Genomic DNA, 20,702 nt, shown 5'->3' on the forward strand with positions numbered 1-20,702 from the left:
GTTTGGGGGGGAGGGGGGGGCGTTGGACCTTAGGATACCAGATTGAGACATGGGGCTGCCACATGGGCAGCACATGGGCTGCCATGTGGGCAGCAGAAGGAGGAGTGGACATGGCAAAGGAAGCTTCTCCATGTGGGCAGATCTGAGGCAGCAAGGTCCAGAGGCTAACCACGGACAGAGAAGGCATAATTGTGCAGCATCTCTAGCAAGGAACAGTACGGAACTGATGGCGGATGATGTCAGCACTGTGTACAGAATGTACGGACACCTGCAAGCTGAGGTCGATAATGTTTTGGGGCTTGGAAAGAGCTGGGACAGAGACGATTCCAGGGCAGGAAGAGTTTTTGGGACCATAGGAAGACAGAGGGAGGCAAGTCACAAGCTGGGAAGGTGCCCCAGGTTTGTTCTAACAAATTGCCTTGCTGGATTTTGACCACTAGAGGAGTCCGCGGGATTTTTGAGAGCTGCCAGGGCTGCTAGAAGCTCCAAAACTGATTTGCCTAGAGCCAAGGAACTTTCACACGCTTTAGCTGACCTCTATCCTCAGCTCTTGGTCACCTCAACATGACGTAGCGAAGCCAGAGCGTTCACAGCTGTGCAACCTGATCATGTGCCTGCTACATTGTCGAGTTTTTTATGAATCTTTACAAAGGGGATTCAAAAAGCCCCACCCATACGCTATTGCTGTCATGTTTGTTGCAGTTTCCACTATCTACATACTAATTTGTGCACATCTAAGAAACATAATCACCAAAATCGTTTCTCGAAACAAGTTTCAAAGGAAACAAGGCGTGTGACATTTACACACTAGAGCAGCCTTTGTTCGAGATACGACCAAATTTTATGGAGAAATTGCATTGCTATACATGCTTGAAATTTTTGACAGAAGATGAAAATTTTGATGCCTTTCATTGTGAAATTTGCAGGCCAAAGCAGCCTTGTTTGCGAGTACAGTTTGCTTCATACAAAAATGGCAATGTTGTACATGCCTTTTAGGTCGATTCTCAAAGAAAGCATAATTGTGTTTCGTAGGCAGGTCATGAGGACCATTGTAAAAGCAATAGTTTCCAAGCATATTCATGTCAAAGAATGTTTTTTGCAATAGAAAGTTTGGAAATGTTTTTGGCCAAAGTGTTTCTACAAAACATGTGAATCGGGGCTGTGATTTTTGAAATCTGTGCCCTAGGGCTGGCCCAAAAGTGCCGTATATATTCATGTACCTCTATGATCATATGTACAAACGTATAAGCATATGGTGTGCTAATACTTGCTGCGTATTGCACTTGAGGACAAGAAATGGTATGTATTTACAACAATTTCACACATTTATATTGCAAAACTGCTCTTCCTCAGCTTTAGTACTATGCTAGAAAAAAAGTCTATTAACGTCCACTGGAGACCAAAAGGTCTATGGGACAGCAAGAAACCCTCTAGTACATTTGCTTTAGGGAGGGCACATGGCAGCTCCCAAGGAGTGCAAAAAGCAACCCCAATTATTTAGAGTACCTACATGATATTCTGGAGAGTAAACAGCCATACATCAGTTTAAGACTGAGAGTCTTTTGGTTTTGATTTAAAATCTTTGATTAGTGCTACCCCTTCATGGTAAACTGCCCATTTTCCATCCTTTCTGGCAGCCCTGACTTTAGCTAATTCAGTTGCCTTAATCTTGAGTTGATTTTGTGTAAGCTCCTCTGCTATCCATACTTTGGTGCCCTTCAGCTTGTAAGATTGTCGAAGAAGCTTGATCCACCTATCTTTTGACTTCAGTGTAAGGATTGACCTCTATAGTGCAAAATAGAAGCTGGCTTGGAGTCGTCATCATCCTGCTCATCATCATTCACCCATTCGATGTTGGGCAAACTTGATTTGATCTTTGTCAATCTTTCACTATATGTATCCTCCTCTTTGTACCAATCTTTTGGGAGCCCCCCTATTCCACAAACACTTCCTTCCTAGGAGTTTGTACTTCCGTGTGAACAAGATCTTTGACTGTAGAGACTAGCTGCGGGGTAGGGGGGGAATCCTTACAAGATTTTACAGCCTCATCAATTACTGCTTGCTTACCAGGCCCTTCCAAGATGTGAAGTCGGGCCTTTACTTCTGCTAGCTCCAATCGTAGCTCTCTCACTGCCTGCTGCAGATAAAAAATCTGATCCTATTGCCAGAGGATGGGCCGTTTTGAGCCTTCTTGTTGGTAATTCCATGCGTATGGAGAGGATGTCATGGCTGCAACTGTAGAGTACCGAGTCTTGATGGATGTTGAAGGAGTTGAGGGGGTTGAGGGGGACTTGGAGGAGAGGGTAGGCCAATCCATAGTTGGGTTGGGGGTTTAGCTCAACTCGGGGTTAGAGAGAATGTGAAGAGGAGGAAGGTAGGCTGGGCCATGCTTTGCTGGCCATATCTCCTGTTATCCCTTGGCTGAGCTAACCCCCTAGTTGGGCTGGGGGTTCAGCCCAGCTAGGAGAGACTACGGGAGAAGGGGCGGAGAGACTACAGGAAGGGGGGGGGGGGCGCAGAGAGGCTACGGGAGGGGGAGCGCAGAGAGAGGCTACGAAGGAGGGAGCGGAGAGGCTACGAGAGGGGTGGCGGAGAGGCTATCGGAGGGGGGGCGGGGAGGCTACGGGAGGGGGAGCGTGGCAGAGAGGCTACGGGAGGGGGGCGGAGAGGCTACGAGAGGCTACGAGAGAGATGAACAGATGCAGAGAAGGAGACGCAGCACACGCAACATAGAGCTAAGAAAAAGCATATAGATGCATGGCTTTCATTGAGAAATATATTCGTTGCTGCTACTGTCAAGTGTAAACATTTAACACTCTCACATGGAAGTCACCTTTTACTTCACTATATTTTGTAAACATATAGGTGACACGTGAACTGGTTTGGTATATTAATATGATGGTGATTTTGGTGATATAAGATGCATCAACCACGTCGCACTGCTTATAAAGAAGTATCATTTATTCTTTTGATTACCAAGTCTAATTATTCTGTAGGCACTGAAATTCTTCAAAGTGGCTGCACTCACTTTAGATTTTTGTTTAAACAATTTAAATGTCCAGGCGAGGGAGAAGAGACGTGAATATGCAACGTAGCGTTACTTGGTTTCTGGTGCTTGAATTATGCTATAAACTGATGATTACATTCTTTCATGTGAAAACTCTTTTTACAGGTATTGGATGAAGCAGATCGAATGCTTGACCTTGGCTTTGAACATGTAGTTCGAGCACTTGTTGGTCAAACATCAAAAAGTATGATCTAAATTTTTCTTGGTATCTATGCCTTATCTTTGCAAGAAACAGCATGGCAATGATTGGAGTGTTTTGAGATGCAGTTTCTTGAGTTTTGATTGAAGTTCTATCAATCCATAAACTTGCCCTTGTCATTGAGTGATGCTGGCTGATTTTATTGCATGAAAAAAGGGGCTATATATTAATTAGGGTTTATTATAGGTATATCTTCTTTGAGTTGTTATTGATTGCTTGCGGAATTTACTCAAGAAGCCACTGCATAAGAGAAATGTTTCCCTTGCCCCCTTTTGTTCCCCTTACTTTCTCATTGCCTGTACCCCTTAGTCAGCCACCCTTTCGCGCCTATATTGTCAGGTTCACCTCAGCCTGTCTCCTCACCCGGCCCAGTCCTGTCATCTGCACTCCTTTGCCTCTATCTCCTATTGCCCTCACGCAGCCCCTCATCATGCCCTCTCTGCCCACCGCTAAGTTCCCACCTCCTCACTATGAGCCATCAGCTTCCCTACTCTATCCTTATCAGCCACAACATATTCCACCCCCCATGGAGGTCTAAGAATAGGTTCTCAAGGATATTTGCTGCCTCCGTGCAGGAGAGGTTAGGCAAGACAAATATATCCACAGCCTTGGTTAGGACTGTGATAGCTCTGCAACGAGCTTTCAGCCTGCTGGCGTATCTCATCAATTGGTGATAACTGCGACCAGTGGGCCGGTAGCAGATGTGCAGATAGCCACCATGCAATCGACTGTGAAACGGGAGCCTACGAAGCCATTGTTTCGGTCACCATTCTTGAGGCAGGCATAACTCCACTAATGCCATCGATGATGTGTCCAGCTTCGTGGCTTCCATCTGGGAGTGCTAGAGCATGGGATTGATGGCACATGATGCATAGGGGGGTTACTCCACTTAGGAGAAGCCTCTTGTCATTCGACTAGAGACATGCAAGCCTATATCATTGCGTAGGTAAACAGTTCTATGGGACCCCCCGAGATCCATATGGATGAGGACCTCACGAACTTGTAGGTAGAGGAGAGGCATACCTTCCTAGAAATATGGGATCTCATAGGGTAAATGGCAGTGGTTCAAGATTGGCGGCTTTTGATAGGTTGCCAACAAGTATATGGGGAGTCCCACCTGCATAGGGGGATGGGGTCTATGGATTCAAAGCATCGAGACCCTGGCTAGCACGGTTTGGAATTGTCATGGTATGTTGCAGTTAGACCCATGAATGTTTCTCGGAGTCATATCATGGATGAGCTATAGTTTTCTACACCAAGATTCATCAGAGCCCAGAGCGCCCTTGATCTGTAGTTTGTGGATACACATGAGAGACAACATATTGAGACAAGACTCAGGAGATAACTATGTTGCATGAAACGTTTCCATGCAGGAAATGTGGTAGTTTTGAAACATTTGTGAAAACAAAACATGCAACATATAAGCTAGACGTGTGCGCAAGGTGAGCAATTGGATTCTTGGAGGGCATGGAGCAGATGATCCTTGAAGATGCGATTTGTATTGTGCATTGATGGATTAGTCTTGTGTTACTAAAGCCTTCGCTATGCACCCACCATGATAATGCAAGAGCCTGCCATCATCTCATGTTAATACTTGTCCTTGTCGGCTTTCTTCTGGTTCACTTGTAGATTAGGCATTTCCAAAAAGTTTCCAAGTTTCGGAAACGCCGCAATTTTGGAAACGTTAGGAAACGGGGTTTCCTCACTTTTTTGGACGTTTCCTGCAACTAAGGGAGACAAGTGGAGTTTGTTGGGCAGGAGGAGTGACAATGTCGTATAGGTCATCTCTCATTGGGATGTTCTCTGTGCACATTCAGATTTCTTTGGATTAGAATCCGACGTACCTCTCCACATGACCTCCTCATCGTTGCTTGTTATTTTCCCTATTAAGACCTCACACCTTGCTACAAACCTGCTACGATGACGAGGTTGAGACCTCACCCTACGTAGCCCTACATCTGGACATCATGGATTTCTCGAGTTGCAGGGAATTGCGCCTTGTTGGTGATTAGCGCTCAGCACAGAACTCGCAGCCTTTGGAGAATCAAAAGCCACCTAGAAAAAACCTCGCCCCAAAGGTCGAACATCTGAGAGGCCTGGAATAAGGTTTGGGTGAAGAGCAGCAAGCGTCCAGTCCCTAGCTTGAGATCTAGATGGGTGGGACCCATGGATGCGTGCGAATAGAGTAGTAGCGCTCTCAAACTCCACATCTCTTTTGGGTTGTAGTAGCTCATCTTTTGAAAAAATAGCGGCTGGTGGAAGCAGATGAAGATTTCCTGAATGGGGTTCCATTTGATAATCGAATGTGAAAGGCCGACTCGAACACCAACCAAGATCTGTCCGTCGCTATGCAGAGGGGAGAAAAGAGAAGTTTAGGAAGGGTAAGAGGGAGAGAGCTATAGAGAAACGATAGGGTTTGCAGTGGAGTGATCAAAAAATAGACAATACTCAGACACAACTGAAGAACGGAACTCAGAAAACATAGTGCCTGTCGGTAATATGAAAAACTGAATACAAGAACCTCAAGCCATCGTGTCTCAAGGACCGTGGCTGAGGTGAATTAGAAAGATGATTCCATGTAGAGAAACAATAGAAAAGATAGCAGCAGAGGGAGTAAAATGCAGTCCTCTGTGTAGCTCGATGATGACGAAGATGAAGAAGGGCTGGAGTTGCCCTAGGAAATGGCTGAAAACCAGCATGCTTTGAGGAAGGAACCTTCAGGCTATCTGGAATAGCAACATGATGAAGAAAAAGGAGCAGATTTGGAGCAGAAGAGCAGATCTGGAGCAGAAGGGGCAGATCTGGAGCAGGAGAGCAGAGGAGCAGATCTGGAGCAGGAGGGCAGAGGAGCAGATCTGGAGCAGGAGGGGGCAGAAAGCAGAACTGGAGCAGGCAGGGCTGCAGCAAAGGATGGAGGAGATGAGGAGCAGCTGCAGGTCCTGTCCTGTCCTGAGAGTGTGGGGGGCTAGTGCCTTTATAGGCCTGACCTAGCTGGTCGGCCAGCTGGTCGGTGGGCCTGCCAGCTGGGCCGGCCAGTTCTGGTCGGCCAGACCAGCTGGTTGGCCTGATTTTGCTCGGCCATTTCTGGCCTTTCTGGCCACTTGTTTGGCCCTGCTGGCTGACCTTTTGGCTGGCCTGCAAGCTGGTATGTTTGCCCCAGAAATTGGGGATTGCTAGTTGCTTAACAAGAGCTAGAGGCTTCCCAAGAGCTGAGGAGAGCTGCCTAGCAGCCTGAATAGGCTGCAAAATACAGCAAGGGAGGAGGGAGCTCAAAGGAAGGAGGAAGGGGGCTGCGTGGAAGCATGTAGAGGCTGCGAAAAGCAGCCAAGAAGAGGAGGGGGGCCGCGTAGCAGCTTAGAAGGCTGTGCAATGCAGTAGAGGAGGAGAGAGCTACCGAGCAGCCTAAAGCTGCACCGGGCAGCTAGCAGAGGGTAGAGGTGCAATGCCGCATCCCTTCCCTCTCCCTCTCCCTCAGCTCCTCCCTCCTCCCCCTGCCCGCCCCCCCTCCCCCTCTACCGCCTCCTCCCCTAGCAATTTCACAGCCCTCTAGGCTGCGTCGCAGACCCCTCCAGCCTCTCCTTCCTATCCGTCCCTTATTGGCTGCCTCAGGCAGCCTTCTCTTGGCGGAGCTAAGGGAGAGGCAAAGAGCGACAGAGAGCTGCTGCACCGAAGGGGATTAGCTTATGTTTTGGTAGTTTGGATTGTATAGGCAATAATCCTTTTGTATTTTGAGGTGTTGATAGCCTTCTTTGGTCTCTAGGATGACTATATCTTGGGGGCAAGGAATAAGTTGGAAGGATCAATTGAAAAGTCAAGGAGTTTGGGTTTCAAATATGTGTGTGAGTATTTTTAAAGTGGGAAAATTGCAAATACTTTCGAAATGGCTTGTGGCTATGTGAAATAATTCTTTTCTCTCACCAAGCTGGGGCGAGGGTAAACTCCTTGTTGCTTGTAATGTTTTGGCTCCTATACAACCTTCTTGTTTTGTTCATTGAAATCGGCTACCATTATGTGTGTGTGTTGATGATTATTTGTTCTTGCACAGGTCGACAAATGATCATGTTTAGTGCAACATGGCCTTCAATAGTTCACGATTTGTCCAAAGAATTTATGCGAGACAATCCTATCAAGGTGTGTTGTTTGCTTATCTGAACGTGGCATTGTCTGCTTTGGTTTGAAGTAAAAGTCTCGAGAGTAAGCATTGATTTAATGCTTACTCAATCCTTCGTTTTGATAGCGATATTCCTAGTTCTTAGAGAAACAATTAAAGCCTTTTATAATCGAAGTCATATTCATGTATTGCTTTTGAAATCATTTAGTGGGTTTTGATGCATTATTTGTGTGGCCTTGAATGCATGTGGTGCTCCATCTACATTAACACTCCAAGGAGTATGTAGGATCATTGTGGTGCGAGTTCTTATAGTGTCAGAATTTGCAAATAAATATTTACTTAGGTGATGGTTGGCTTGATTATGCTTATGGCCTTTGGACAATGTAATGATTGAGATTATATGTGAAATTCGTACTTTCTCACAAGACACTAAGTTTGTACTATGATTTTTGCTAAAATTCATTTTTGGTTCCTTTGAGATTTCAAATAGGATATCTTGTGCTAGGACATTATTGATCCTTTAATGAAGGTTTTTCATGAAACCTGTTACGAAGTTCCTTACTACAGAAACTTATTGTCACACCAAGCTAATCATAAAATGTCTTTTTGATCATGATCTTCAAATGCCTTTCTTTCACAATGTCAAGGGATTAGTAATTGAACGTATAGGTTTCACAAGTTGAGATTGCTATTTGGATTTGGTTTTTAATATGTAAACTAGATTTGGAATATGAGAGGATCCTCCCACACCTTGGTAGACTCTCCTCAGAGCATGATCACTGAGTTTTTCCAGCTGGGCCATATAGACTCCCACCCCGTGGGCCTCCGACACGAGTATGACCCAAAGCCAATGACATGACAGCTCAAGCAGAGGGTTGACGCACATATTACACTTGGGGACATTCCCTCCTTGTTCAAAGTTGGAACGTGATCGACATGGGTCACTGTAGCCCTTGCTAGACGTAGAACCATGACTAGGACACGGCACAAGGCCGCACCCACAGGTAACCGGCAGCATTCTATTTCTGATTTCATGCTCCTTACTCCCTCATCACCCTTGACGGGGGGGAGATGGGGACCTTAGCTGTGATACTAGAGCATCTTTCACTTTGTATTCAGATGATAGATGATTTGATGATGAGGATGATAGTGATGCTGTAGATGATGATTCTGATATGACTATATAGCATTTTGCACGGGTGTTGATGCTCGTTTAGGTAGCTCCACCTTTTCAGCTTGCTTGTAATGGCATATATGGTCTGACCCAGGGGGTTCTTGGAGACATATAATGATAGAGATGCGATTTTCTACACCGAAACACACGAGAGTCCGGAGCGAGGGCTGCCCAGAGTGATTGGATACACATGGGAATCAGCTCAGAGAAGAGATAGCAGAGTTCGAGGCTCCAGTGGAGTGGCTGTCCTTTTAAGATCACAATTGAGACCACTCATATCAATGGTTCAGAGAGAGGAGCGTGCACGACACATGTGGATATGAGTTCAGCTCCCAGATACTCGGCCCATCTTCATTGCAGTGTGCTACTTTCCTCCAGACAGGTCATCCTATGCACGAGAGGGCACTATAGATGGACACAGCCCATATGAGACGATCCATGATGACATTACGGAGTTTTCCAGAGAGGGAGACACTCTCCTGCTCGGGGACTTTAATGCACGGACATGAAATAGACAGGTGGGCCTACTTGACTTCTCAGATGATGATAGAGACGCACACATAGTCCCGGAATGCCCCACAGTTGACATGATATGGATAACATCTGCTTGAGTTGAGGGCAATCCACGACCTGATCATCTTTAATGGCCTTCACAGATGGCCATCTTCTAGGAGACTCACTTGAATCCCACATGTGGTGGATCTAGTACAGTGGACTATCTACTAGGCCCACTAGACTTTGTCTCACGGATACATGACTTCTCCATAGCCCCCCCCCCCTTCCCTTTCCCCCCCCACTCGGAGCTGATCACTCATACTTGGCCTTCCATATCGCCTATGGTCTTCAACACCTCACATGCAGTAATCCGACGACTCAGTTTTACTTATCGAACTGAGCCAGTGGAGATAGTGTATTCATACACATATTTCGGAGCAATCTGCACAGGACCCCTTTTTACTATGACACATGCAGCCTAGGCACGACTCACATGGGGACAAGGTGCTGCGGCCAAATTGGAGAGAGAATGTTTCTAAAGGAACACTTTCTTTGGACCTGCCCAGCCTATTACGAGATCCGGGGAGGATACCACTGTCTCTATCAGGATGGGAGTGGCTTCGGCCCAATATCATGATCAATCCATTTCCACGACCAGGTCTGCATTGGGTTCTATCTGCTTGAGATGTGTCAACACAAGGAGACCGTGCTACGACAGGTCAGAGAGGAGCAGGAGGCGATCACACTACAAGATGTAGAGGTTGGCCACACATAGCGGCACGCCACATAGCTCCAGGACACAGTGGATGGAGGAGGATGAGCTAGCTGCTATGTGGGTAGTCTGGATTACCGAGAGAGGATTGCAAAGGCCACCCACGACACAAAGAGCATCGAGAGCACACTCGATTGAGGTTTGCCCTATCACAGCTTTGCTCAGAGGAGACCGCCCGAGACGAGGGGTCACTCTGAACATAGCTCAGCAGGTTCAAAGATCGAGGAGACCACACCCCCCTCCGACACCGCAGTATGAGGCAGCCAGACAGACTCAGATTCATCGGTTGTGTCAGATTCCCTGGCAAATAGTTGCCTTGACAATGGGTGGCCTTGTCACTGCTCATAGACGAGCCACCACAGTGCCGGGTTTGGGTTTGGCTCATAGACGAGCCACCACAGTTCCAGTTCCAGCTATCAGCTTGCTCCAGATAGTAGATAGCATATGATATGATATGATATTTTTGTTCTTGATTTTGCTTGAGGATTTGATGTTCAAGAAGTGACATGCTTGCCAAATACACCTTGAGCACTTTAGTGTGATTGGATGTTGTTGCTCCCAGTAGAGCCGTTATTCCGCCTATCCAGGAGATAACATTCATGCTTAGAGGTAAGGTTTCAAAGAATTCAAGGGGGTCCCTCTTCTAAGGTTTCAAAGAATTCAAGGCCCCCCCCCCCCCCCCACCCTACAGAGAAAGAAAAAGAGGAAAAACAGGAAATAACTTCTATTAATGCTTGAAAAAAAACGAACCATACAAATCAAGCATCCGTGGGTTGCTGATCGTGGAAGAAATGCTAGAAAAACAAGTGGTTGTCAAGTAGCCTGTTTTCAAGGAACCGAGCTCATTGGGTAGGGAATCTTTGAAAAAGGGGCTAGCATCCAGGGTGGATGACTATACATCCAGTGAATGTATCACTTTGTAAATAGTAGGTGCATGCAGGCCAATGCACTCACCTTGAGCTGCCGTTCAAGATCTTGACATCCCACGCTCTTAGATGGCACCAACAGTGTAGATAATGTCCTGCTAGTTGGCAGCTAGGTTGGTTGATGGGGGAATATAGTGGCCTCCCATCACAAAATTGTAGCATGTGACCCAGATGTTTCAAGTAGTGATGCTGGACACCGTCTCCCATAATCTATCCTCTGGTGATGTGGTGTATGGTGCTATTGGGAGGGAGATGCTGCGTCATGTGCTTCCACTCTAAAGACCCACTTCCCTTGGATCCTGTTAGTGAAGATGTTGGATCGATGGAGAAGGCGTGACCACCCTCCTTAATGCAAGCAGCCATCCCCCAAGTGACGGACTGCTGCATACTCTATGTCTTAGCAACAATCCGGAAGGCACTCATCCAAATCCTTTGTGCTGCGGGGTAGCTCCAAAGACAATGCGGGATTGTCTCCATATCTCTATTCATGCCGGTAGAGGCATTACAATCTACGCGCATTTGCTCCAGTCACGGACCAATGGGCAAACCTCCATAGGCCACCATCTTGAAGAAGTATGAAATCTTCTGTGGTCTATGACTGGTCCATAAGCGTGACCGAAATCTGGAAGGGAGTCCAGGCTGTAACCTCCAATCGAAGATGACGCCCAATGCGTGTCGTGTACAAGAAGCAGCCCCCCCCCCCCCCCCCCCCCCCTTCCAAGCGCCATACTTGTGCAGGCCAGAACCGCTGTCCCAGCATGAAACCATCCTGATCTCGAAGATTTTGACATTTTTCCTTAGAAAAGGTCAATATATGAACATCCTTTCCGTTGAGAGCCAGATGTACGAACTGAATTGGCATGGCTGGAAGAATGCTTGAGACCAATGATATATAAGGGTTACAAGACTGAATGTTGTAATTGGGCCTGTGCTTGTTCTCATTACTATATTTCGTAGGGGTTTGCACATGTAGGGGGGTTTTTTTGTGGTAGCTAGTAGCACTATGAGAATTTAGAGGTAAAAATTACTATGAGAATTCCAAGTAACTGAATAAAATTGCTTGGAGGATTTAGAGAAAAATGTAAAAGAGAGAGACAACAATTAGTGAGAAATAGGTGAATAATGAAGAAATTTAATTAACAAAGGGGGAAAAAGGAGAAAAAAAGGAACAGAGGGGGTTGGAGGGGAACTTTAAAAATTTTAAAAATTAAGTAGACCAAATAAACATTAGTAATATAAGAGTAACAGGGTTAGGTTTCGTAGGGTACGGGTAATACCAAGCTCGAAATCTGCTCTTATGATTTCAAGTGCTTTTGGAAGGCTGAAAGGTGCAAAGGAGCTGATTGGTTCTTGTTTCCCTGCGACAAACTTGCAGGTAGTTGTGGGTTCACAAGATTTGGCTGCAAATCATGCGGTAACTCAAATAATAGAGGTCAGTCTTTTTGTCTATGCTTTTGAATATGGTTTGGAGGGGCAGTTATATGTTTCACATGAAACAAAGGAGATCAGCTGAAAGAAGCAGTGTGACTGAAATTAGTATCCCTTTGTATGTGCAGGTTATAGAACATACAGCACGGGATGCACGGCTTGTGGATTTACTAAAACAGTACCATAAGTCTGAAAGGTGTGTTCTTATTCTTCTTCTTCAAAAAAAGAAATCCCACATAACTGTAGGAATGCTTAGGCAGGGAGTGTGGTAGACTTATAGCTACTGCGGCCTCTTTGATCCTTCAACGCAAGAAAGTCAGAATAGCTTTAGAATGAATTTTTATGAACTATTTCAACACGGTAAAGGAAACATTAGCAAATCGCCATGCTAAGCAATTGTGAAACAACTCAGCATCGCACTTGAGGTTGTGAAAGGGAGGACATAATAGATTATGTTACAGGGATTTTTCAAATCTGCAAATTGAAAAAGGTGAGGGCAGAGTTTTTCATTGTACAGCTTCTGCTCCTGATGTCTAAATTCTGTGCGATTGTGTTAATCATATGGTCAGAAATGAACATGAAAATTTCAGTGTTATAGTCTTCGAATTTAAGGTCAGAAATAGATTATGTTACAAGGATCTTTCGAATCTGCAAATTGAAAAAGGTGAGGGAAGATTAAGGGGAAATATCTTTTTGTCCTCTTTTGGTGGTTACATTGACAATCTCTGCTCAAAATATTTGAGTCTGCTCCTCTACTCATAAGTTTGTCACTGTACAGCTTCTGCTCCTGATGTCTAAATTCTGTGCGATTGTGTTAATCATTTGGTCAGAAATGAACATGAAAATTTCAGTGTTATATAGTCTTCGAATTTAAGGTCAGAAATGAAAGGGATAAGTTGTACAAATCCAGGTCTGAACTTGTGCAAGTTCTATATCATCAATAGCTGTACATGAAGAGTAATTTTTTGTTTTATTGTTTTTTCTGACCTAAAAGTGATTTTGTAGGAATCGGGTCCTTGTTTTTGTCTTATATAAAAAGGAGGCGGTGCGTGTCGAGAATATGCTGCAAAAGAAGTGAGTAATTAAGGCTTTGGGAATGTTTCCAAAGGTACATCACGGAAAGCAGAGAATGTGGGTTTTGTTGTGAGCTTGAGCACAATGTTTTACTTGGCTGTTGCAAATATTCTATCATGCTAAATAAAAGACCACCGATTTTGCATACTTTTATTTAAATTTGGTCTACGATGAATGTATCTAGGGTCTTTCTGCTTCATGCAAGCTCTTGGAATTTCCTCTTATGTTATTCTCTAGAGATTGATTAGGGTATGGGCTCGATAATACACAAGATAAAAGATTCAAAACATTGGACCTTCAAACCACATTCCCTCTCAATTGTCTTCGTTGCATAAAATCCATTGAAAAGCTTCAATTCTCTAGCGCATTGTCTTTCTCGAGTAAGAAACATGGATTATCTGTCTTCAATTGACAGTATTACATAATCAGAGTGTAATAAGTGTAATATGAGTGAATTTACATTCTGCTCAAGTCTGTTTTAACTTTGTCAATGCCACATAATCATAGTGTAATTAGTGTAATGAGTGAATTCACATTCTGCTCAAGTCTGTTGTCATTTTGTCAAAAGCGTCCCGCTATCAGGTTTTATTGCTATACATGACTATTGGGAATTGAACCACGGTGAATTTTTTCGATGGACATGCATTTTTCTCTATTTGATGACTTTTAAAAATTGAATGCTGATTTTTTGGTATACTTAAATTATTGCCATTTGATTCCTATGCGATAAGTCAACAATTGTGCATTCTAGATACACGCATGTACATTGCATGACATGAAAATATATTGAACTAGGATAGTGATTTGAGAATTGTGTTAGTTATGTTTGAATGTTGTTCCTTAAAAGCCCCAAAATTTAGTAGGTGGTGCACAATAGCCTTCACACACTTAAAGAAATGTACTAGGAGGTATGGTATAGTTTGGAGTTTGTTTTTTCCTTTTCTCTTCAACAATATATTTGTTTTTAGGCTTTAGCTTTTAAGATAGCATAGAATCCGATGTCTACCTCATCAATTCTAATAAAGCAGTGGGCAATTGTTGTCTTTCATTTGAACGTAATTAGAGACAAAATTGTGGAAAACTTTCTTAGTCTATGCCAGTCTTAATCGTATAATGTATTAAGCCTATTTATTCTATCTCTAAGCATAGGCAATGAATTTTTTTGAGGGCTATCATTGTTTTATAATCGATGGTTCTTAGCATCGATGGCATTGAGATAGTACTTAGATGGTCCAAGGCAATGTCCTGCATAAGATCAAGATGCCACGCTAATTTTTGACGAAGAATAGTTATAGCATTTAGGTCTTCTTTAGTCTTTTGGCAGAAGGAAGTATATGAGCATTAGACTATCTTTGTTGGCGGGTACTTTAGTACCATCAGAAGGTGTAGATGAGGCCATGATGAAGTAGAAGGGAAGACAAAGGGTGTCTCAAGATGTAGGAATGAGAGCTCGTTTAGATCTTAGCAAGTTGTGACTTAAACAGGCCGAATGAGAGAAAAGAAAGAAAGAAAGAAAGATATATCAACGTCTCCAAGAGGCCTTGTGGGCCTATGAGACAAAGTACAAAACCAAAAAGTAGCTCATACAAGCCGCTATGGGCTGACGCAAAGGGCTCACTAAGGCCCTTGCTGAAAGCTTAAGTGCTAAACTAGTGAGCAAATTAGCAGAGTAGCAAAATAGCAAGAGTATCAGGTGCTCAGAGCTAACGCTTCTAGTACACACCCAAGTTGCATATATCTAGGTATCTTGGTGGCCCTCTGATGGGATGTGAGCTCTCATATCTGTGTCTGTCGAGTTGTCTCTCGATGCAGTGGAGGGCGTGGTCTCCTCGATCTCTGCATCCGATGGGCTACGTCAAGGGTGACGCCTCGTCTCTGGTGGGCTCCTCTGAGGAGGGCTGAAATAGACCGGACCTCAATCGTGCGTGCTCTGGTCACTCTCTGTGTAGCATGTGGAGTGTATGCCTTGCGTTTGGCAGTATCGTGGTGGAGACTCTCATTGCTAATCCAATGATGCTCTCATCTCATCAAGCTCCTCTCCCTCAGCCTCCCCGGTAGATGACTCAGATGCATATATAGATATAAATAAATATAAATAAATAAATATATATAAATATATAAATATATACACACACATGTAGAGAGAGAGAGAGAGAGAGAGAGAGAGAGAGAGAGAGAGAGTATTTCAAGTCTTTGTAAGACCAAAGGTTCTATGAGACTAAAAGAAACTTGATACAATGATCTGAGGGGTGGAGCTGTTAGGCGGACATCAACACCCATGATGAATACAAAAAAGAAAAAGTCCATAATCATGATCATAAACAACATCAATACATAGAGAGGAAAGCTCTCCAAGATGAGGCATCAATCCCGAGAAGGAGGCGACATCGTGTGAGGCTGCTATGGTGGCATAAAACCTGTGATGGAACACTGATAGATGCTAGTATGCGTGGCCCGCTGTGGTCTCTTGGCCATGGCCTTGCATTGGTGGCCGCTCATTCCCTAGTGACATGCACCATCGATCCCATCAATGACTGAACTCATGATGTATGAATACCTTTTTGCATGAAATTCTGTATTTCATGCCACAACGTATTCGGATCTTCTACCCTCCTTGTCAATTCAAATGTTACCTCTACTGGTGGGTTATTTCCCGCTTGGGTGGCTTCATATGCATGAAACCATATCCTAGCTTCATCTTGCACACGATATGTAAAAATCCATAGCATGAATGCTGAGTCTTGCCGATTCTTGATTAAACAAGTAATTTCCAACTGTTTCATGAAATTTTCGGTGTCCTCGCCCGGCGTGCCATGAAACAACGGGAAGTCCTGAGTCATGATTTCTAATGATCAATACCAATGATTCCTGTCTTGTGAATTGAAGGTCCAGCCATCCTCCTTGGAGGCACAAGAAACGTGATGAAACCGGCAGAGCTGCTTGGAAATTCCTTTAGCTCGGAACACAGTCATGTTTGCAAACATACCGAGAAGAGATACAATCCCAACACAAGCTTAAATCACCCTAAATTTTGGTGGAGAGATTGGTCCTAACGGGTCAAAAAACGGGCAGAAAATGGGCAAAAAACGGTCATATTCGCAAACCCTAATCAGCCCAAATTCCCCAAAAACGTTCATATTCACAAACCCTAATCAGCCCAAATTCCTAAAACAAGATGAATATCATTCATAAGGCCTGCCCGAGATCGAAAAAGAAGACGAATTGAATGTGCAGCATGGAAAAGGGGGTAGAAAGCTGTGAGAGAGAGAAAGAGGGAGAGAGGGAGAAAGAGGGAGAGAGAGAGAGGATTTGAAGGGAAGAATCGGAAGAAATTAGCAATGAGAGAGGGAGAAAGAGAGAGAGGATTTGAAGCGTTGATGTGGCTCCACGTGGCGCCAATCCCTAATAAAAAAGAGCTTTCTCAAATGCCATCGGCTTTACTTAGGCCTCCATATATGGCAGGCCAAAAATAGTCGACCGTACGAGGTCGTACGGACCGTATAGACCGTTCCGTACGTCAAACGTGGGCAACCTTGTCTATCACACTCCCCATGAGGGAACTATTGATGAAAAACTCTATGTCATGTGTTCTATGTCATGTGAGTAACCTGAGCTGTGCGTGGGCCTGTCTCGAATGAGAGAGGGAGAAAGAAAGAAAGTTAATTAAAGTCTTCGGAAGACAGATGGGCTTCGGAAGACAGATGGGTCTATGAGACCTTGAAAAACCTGGTACAAACGAGCTGTGGTGGTGGAGCTACTAAACGAGCATCCACACCAATGCAAATGCAAAATGTGCAGAATGTCAGTACTAAATCTTAAATACAACAAGAAAGAAAGAAAGTTTATTAGAAGTCTTCGGAAGACCAAAGGGTCTATGAGACTAAAAAGTAACCTGATACAATGATCTGAGTGGTGGTAGGCATTAACACCCATGATGAGTACAAAAAGAAATAATCATGATCATAATGGCTCCAATACATAAGGAGAAAAGCTCCGGCGTCGCCCTGTGAGCTTGCTGTGGTGGCATAAAACCTGTGATTGGACACTAGCGGTTGTCGGCATGCATGGCCCGCCGTGGTCTCTTTGGCAATGGCTTTGTGGTGGCGAACAAGCGCCATTGTCATCTCTGTGGGTCGTGTCTCTAGTATAGTGAGCATGGAGGGGAGGTATCCTAATAAGATTTGTGCCTCAGTCTGTTAGTGACTCTGTCATATCTTTAGCTCGGGTCCTTGCATCTGCCGTCTTTGTAGATCTTGTTGTCGGTCCCATTTGGCTGGAAAAACTTAGTAATCACGCTCTGAGACTGCGTACCCTGATCTCGTCTACGTGTTCGGAGCAATGGCTCCTTGTGTCGGATGACCTCTCGTGAATGAAAGCTGCCAAGCATCTTTGATCTGGGGTTTGGCACGGCTCCAGGACACAGGACCTCGAGCCCAAAATCTAGAGGGTGGGATGAAAAGGGCATTGAATACCTACCTACTAGTCCCCTCCCACTCTTTGAGGAAAGCGAACATAGACAAGGAGGGCAGAGAATTGGAAGTAGCAGTGCCTTCCAAAAAAGTGTCTAGAAGACAAACGGCTAGAGCTGTGGACCTGACTGCATTGAAGGCCTTGGGGAGGAGCGAACAATGCAGGGCCTCGAAAAACGAGAGCAACAATGGAGAATATTCATGTAAGGCAAGGGTTCTATTGAGAGATACACTATGGACTCATTAACCATCCCTGAAGAGGCAATGATAGCGACCTTTGATCTCATAGTACACGGGGCATTTGAAAGTTGAGTGCTCCTCTGACTCGATCTCCGGGTGATCACATAGAGTGTAGATGCAGCCCTCTCTTGGTATGCCCTGTGCTCGACCTCTCTCAATGGGAAAGCGGTGCGATGAGACATGGACCCGTCCGATCGATATCCTCAAGGTGGATCGGTGTGCATCTTGTGGTGGATCAATGAAGCCCTCATTGTGATCCGCAGGTATAGGTCTTTGTAGAAGCTGAGCTTGATTGGAAGCTCCCGGGGTGCTAACCAAGTCCTAAATGTGTGTAGCTGTAGGAGATTCTCTCGGATGATCTGGCTCATCCATGTAGAGGCTGAACGTGGTTGGTGATAACGGACAACCTTGTTTGACCCCGATGGTGCTCAGGATCTCGTTTGTCCACCCGCACCTATTCGGACCTGACGTGAGACTCTCATAAAGTGCCTTGATTGCACAAGTGATCTCCTAGTCATATCCCAACTCCTGTAGACGTTTGATGAGTTGGGCCCTTGGCATTGTGTCAAACGCCTTGCGGAAATCCACAAAACAATATATATATATATATATATATATATATAGAGAGAGAGAGAGAGAGAGAGAGAGAGAGAGAGAGAGAGTTTATTAAAGTCTTCAGAAGACCGATGGGTCTATGAGATTGTGAAAAACCTGATACAATGAGTTGTGGTAGTGGAGCTACTAAACGAGCATTCACACCAATGCATAATGCAAAAAATGCGAAATGGCAGTACTAAATCCTAAGTACAACATAGTCATATCTCGACTGTATATATCAATGAATCTCAGCATCATCGTCGACATCATCATAACCATCATCATCATCATCATCATCATTAGCAGCAAGACATCAGGATGGATGAGGCTGAGGAAGTGGAGGCATGAAGTCAGCAATAGAGCGCTATTGCCTCCCGAAGGGAGCAGTCCTGGTACGTCTCTTGGTCGTAGCTATGCGTTTAACCAGGGCCACTGTGACTCCCGTCGGTTGGGCTCTGACGCTAAACAAGGAGGGGATGTCCCCAAGTATGATCTGTGAGTCAACCTTCTGTCTGAGTTGTCAGGTCACAGGCTGGTCATGGTCATGTCGAGGTCTCGCCTCGTGGGGGTCTATGTGATCTGGCTGAAAGAACTCTGTGATAGAGCTCTGAGAAGTATCAGTCGAGGGAGAAGTCTGCTCCTGTCTCTGTGCTCGGAGTATCCTAGCGCGGTGTCTGAGCACCTCATGAATGAAACCAGCCAAACATCGCTGGTTTGGGTAGGAGAGGAAACGGGCCAAAACCCCATAACTATCTCTGAAGAGGCAGTAGAAACGCCCTCGGATCTCATAGTAACCAGGACATCTGAATATGAAATGCTCCGAGAGAGAGAGAGAGAGAGAGAGAGAGAGAGAGAGAGAGAGAGAGAGAGAGTCCTTGCTGATGTGCTTAAGTGCTTGTAACTGCTGCAAGCTTGAAGGTGCTCTTTTGGCTTTTACGTCTTCACTAGAAGTGTCCCACTTTTGGATTATGAAACTAACTGATATTGTGCTGCCTTTCGCACATCATGATTCCATCTTGGAGGTGGTTTTGATCTTTTTCAACAATGAAGGGGTTAAACTCCTTGCTATAGAAGGCCATTTCCTCTTTCAGTTTATAAGATATTCTAGCTTGATTACACCATGAGAAGTACTCTCTCTTTCAAAACATCCAAATTCCACAATCAACGCCAAGGAGGGAGAAAGCAACCTTCACAAGGCTTAGGAAACAATTTCACGGCATGAGTCTGCCAACCATTTGAACGGAAACCACATTTATGCTTCTTGAAGAAGCAAAATGAAGCAAGGGAGAAGGAAATGGAAGTCCAAACTCATACTCTCAAAGAATAAAACCTAAAAGTTTGGGATTGCTCTTGAAATTAGAATCCCAAGGGCATGACAAGAGTCTGTAATCCTAGCAAAACTAAAATCGTTATCACTTATACCTAGGTTGCAGCACCTATGTTTTCCACTACATAAACTAAAATTGGGATCAGCTGAACATTTCGTAGCTTCACCTCTTTCCAAAATTTGAAATGTGAAAGGAAATACCTAAGAGAAGTGCCAAACTTAATACTCTGAAAAATATGAGCTAGGAATTAGGGACTCCTTGAAATTAGAATCCCAATGGCATGGGAGAGTGTGTAATCCTCAGGGAGCTAAGATCACAGCATGATGTTGCATGGAAGCTGGTTGCCCACTACTCCATACCCAAGATTTGATCCCGGCCACAACTAAGAAATAGGACATCAAGGCAAGCCACAAATCAATCCCCTAGTACCAAACAGGACCTTATTTTTTTTTTGCACTTAAAAGTGTCTCTCATATAATGTGTGCAGGTTGGTTGTGATTCACGAAATTGATGAAGCCACAATGGCAGTTGCTTGTAAATGCACTAAGAAATCAAGAGAGAAGCTTAAGCTCACTTTTACAACTCAAGGCTATCTACCCTGTGCTTTTCTCACACTATAAAGAAATAAGAAGCCTTAGATTCAAGAACTTCTCACAAATGGTCTTCCTAACCTTGAAAAGGCCCTTGTACTAGCAATAAAGGAGCTGGTGCAATAGAACATGATGGATGAAATGTTTCAATGAACTTCTCACAAACGGTCTTCCTCACAGGTTTCAATGAAATGTTTGCTGATCCCAAGTTTAGGTTGTTGAGAAGGTTGAA

The 20,702-nt window shown here is 44.5% G+C and overlaps 1 protein-coding gene across 7 annotated transcripts in view; it reads left to right on the forward strand.

The window, feature by feature from the left end:
* STRS1 (DEA(D/H)-box RNA helicase family protein) overlaps positions 1 to 20,702 on the forward strand; it is a 103,795-nt gene that overhangs the window by 60,624 nt on the left and 22,469 nt on the right. For all 7 annotated transcript variants that reach the window (XR_015542904.1, XR_015542906.1, XR_015542907.1 and 4 more), the window contains exons 5-9: positions 3,173 to 3,251; positions 7,312 to 7,397; positions 12,120 to 12,176; positions 12,301 to 12,368; positions 13,178 to 13,246. Coding sequence is in view for 2 of the 7 variants with exons in the window: in XM_087391637.1 (XP_087247763.1) it covers positions 3,173 to 3,251; positions 7,312 to 7,397; positions 12,120 to 12,176; positions 12,301 to 12,368; positions 13,178 to 13,246 (359 nt within the window). In the remaining 5 variants the exon portion in view is untranslated. The remainder of the gene's footprint in view (positions 1 to 3,172; positions 3,252 to 7,311; positions 7,398 to 12,119; positions 12,177 to 12,300; positions 12,369 to 13,177; positions 13,247 to 20,702) is intronic.

The sequence above is a fragment of the Dipteris shenzhenensis genome, chromosome 20, assembly GCF_047967505.1.
Source record: "Dipteris shenzhenensis isolate YYH24624 ecotype China chromosome 20, Dip_SZ_1.0, whole genome shotgun sequence".
In the NCBI taxonomy this organism is placed as follows: domain Eukaryota; kingdom Viridiplantae; phylum Streptophyta; class Polypodiopsida; order Gleicheniales; family Dipteridaceae; genus Dipteris; species Dipteris shenzhenensis.